Here is a 997-nt window from a genome sequence, read left to right on the forward strand (position 1 = left end):
AAATACAGGAAATACGTCATATAAGTAGTCAAGTGGTCAAGTGCAAAGACCGCAAGTGTGGGTATTTGGACAAGGCTGATATCTCCCAAGGGTAACATGTGAAGCGTGAAAAGTAACGGCCCTAGTACTGAGCCTTGAGGTACTCCATACTGGATATTGTAGTATATGTAGTATATTGGATTTTAATATAAATTTGCCAAGATGTCAGGCACTCTGACTCCCGGTAAACATTGGACTATGGTGGCTGGTGTCTCTATTTTCACGTTCCGTACAATAGAATCGGCAATAAATAGAGCACTTTGATCAGGTTTCTCAGTGGGTGCGTCACTGAGTGAGGAGAACCTGTTTAATGTTTTGATCAGAGCGGAAGAGCGGTGTTTTGACCCGCGACTATGCCACCTCACAGTCACCCAGTCACCCTGCTGCGGAGGCTCTGTAATCGGAACCGAACAATGTTCAGGACTCCCTGAACTAGTCGCATCCAAAGCCGTATCTAGAGCCCTCCCATTCTTACTATCCTCAATTAAAGTTTGGATGTGTGTCTCTAATTCTGAAACCTTCTCTGTCAGCCTAACTATTTCCCTGCATTTATCACATGTGCATCCCTCATCGCCAACAGAGAGAGATAAACTATACATGTGGCAAGCGGTGCAAACAACAATAGCAGGAGAAAAAGCCATTACTCACCGTGATTGATGAATGATTCTTACTTACCACAGTTGTTTTTTCTCTGTCAGCCTAACTGTTTCCCTGCATTTATCACATGTGAATCCCTCATCGCCGACAGAGAGAGCTAAACTATACATGTGGCAAGCGGTGCAAACAACAGTAGCAGGAGAAGAAGCCATTACTCACCGTGATTGATGAATGATTCTGACTTACCACTGTTGTTTGATGAACTCGTGAAAAAACGGAGCGAGAGAGAAAAGAAACGGAGCGAGAGGAAAAAAAAGGAAAACCGCAATAGACGCGAATGACAAGCTAACCAGCTAACGAA

The 997-nt window shown here is 44.0% G+C and overlaps 1 protein-coding gene across 1 annotated transcript in view; it reads left to right on the forward strand.

Moving 5' to 3' along the window:
- The window catches only part of LOC107754571 (mitogen-activated protein kinase kinase kinase kinase 4), a 91,932-nt gene extending 91,409 nt beyond the window's left edge, over positions 1-523 (forward strand). The window contains exon 25 of the mRNA XM_016571064.1: positions 365-523. Coding sequence (XP_016426550.1) covers positions 365-383 — 19 coding nt within the window. The 3' untranslated portion in view covers positions 384-523. The remainder of the gene's footprint in view (positions 1-364) is intronic.
- Positions 524-997: the final 474 nt, after the last annotated feature.

The sequence above is a fragment of the Sinocyclocheilus rhinocerous genome, unplaced genomic scaffold (genome assembly GCF_001515625.1).
Source record: "Sinocyclocheilus rhinocerous isolate Xijiao unplaced genomic scaffold, SAMN03320098_v1.1 scaffold2517, whole genome shotgun sequence".
NCBI lineage: Eukaryota > Metazoa > Chordata > Actinopteri > Cypriniformes > Cyprinidae > Sinocyclocheilus > Sinocyclocheilus rhinocerous.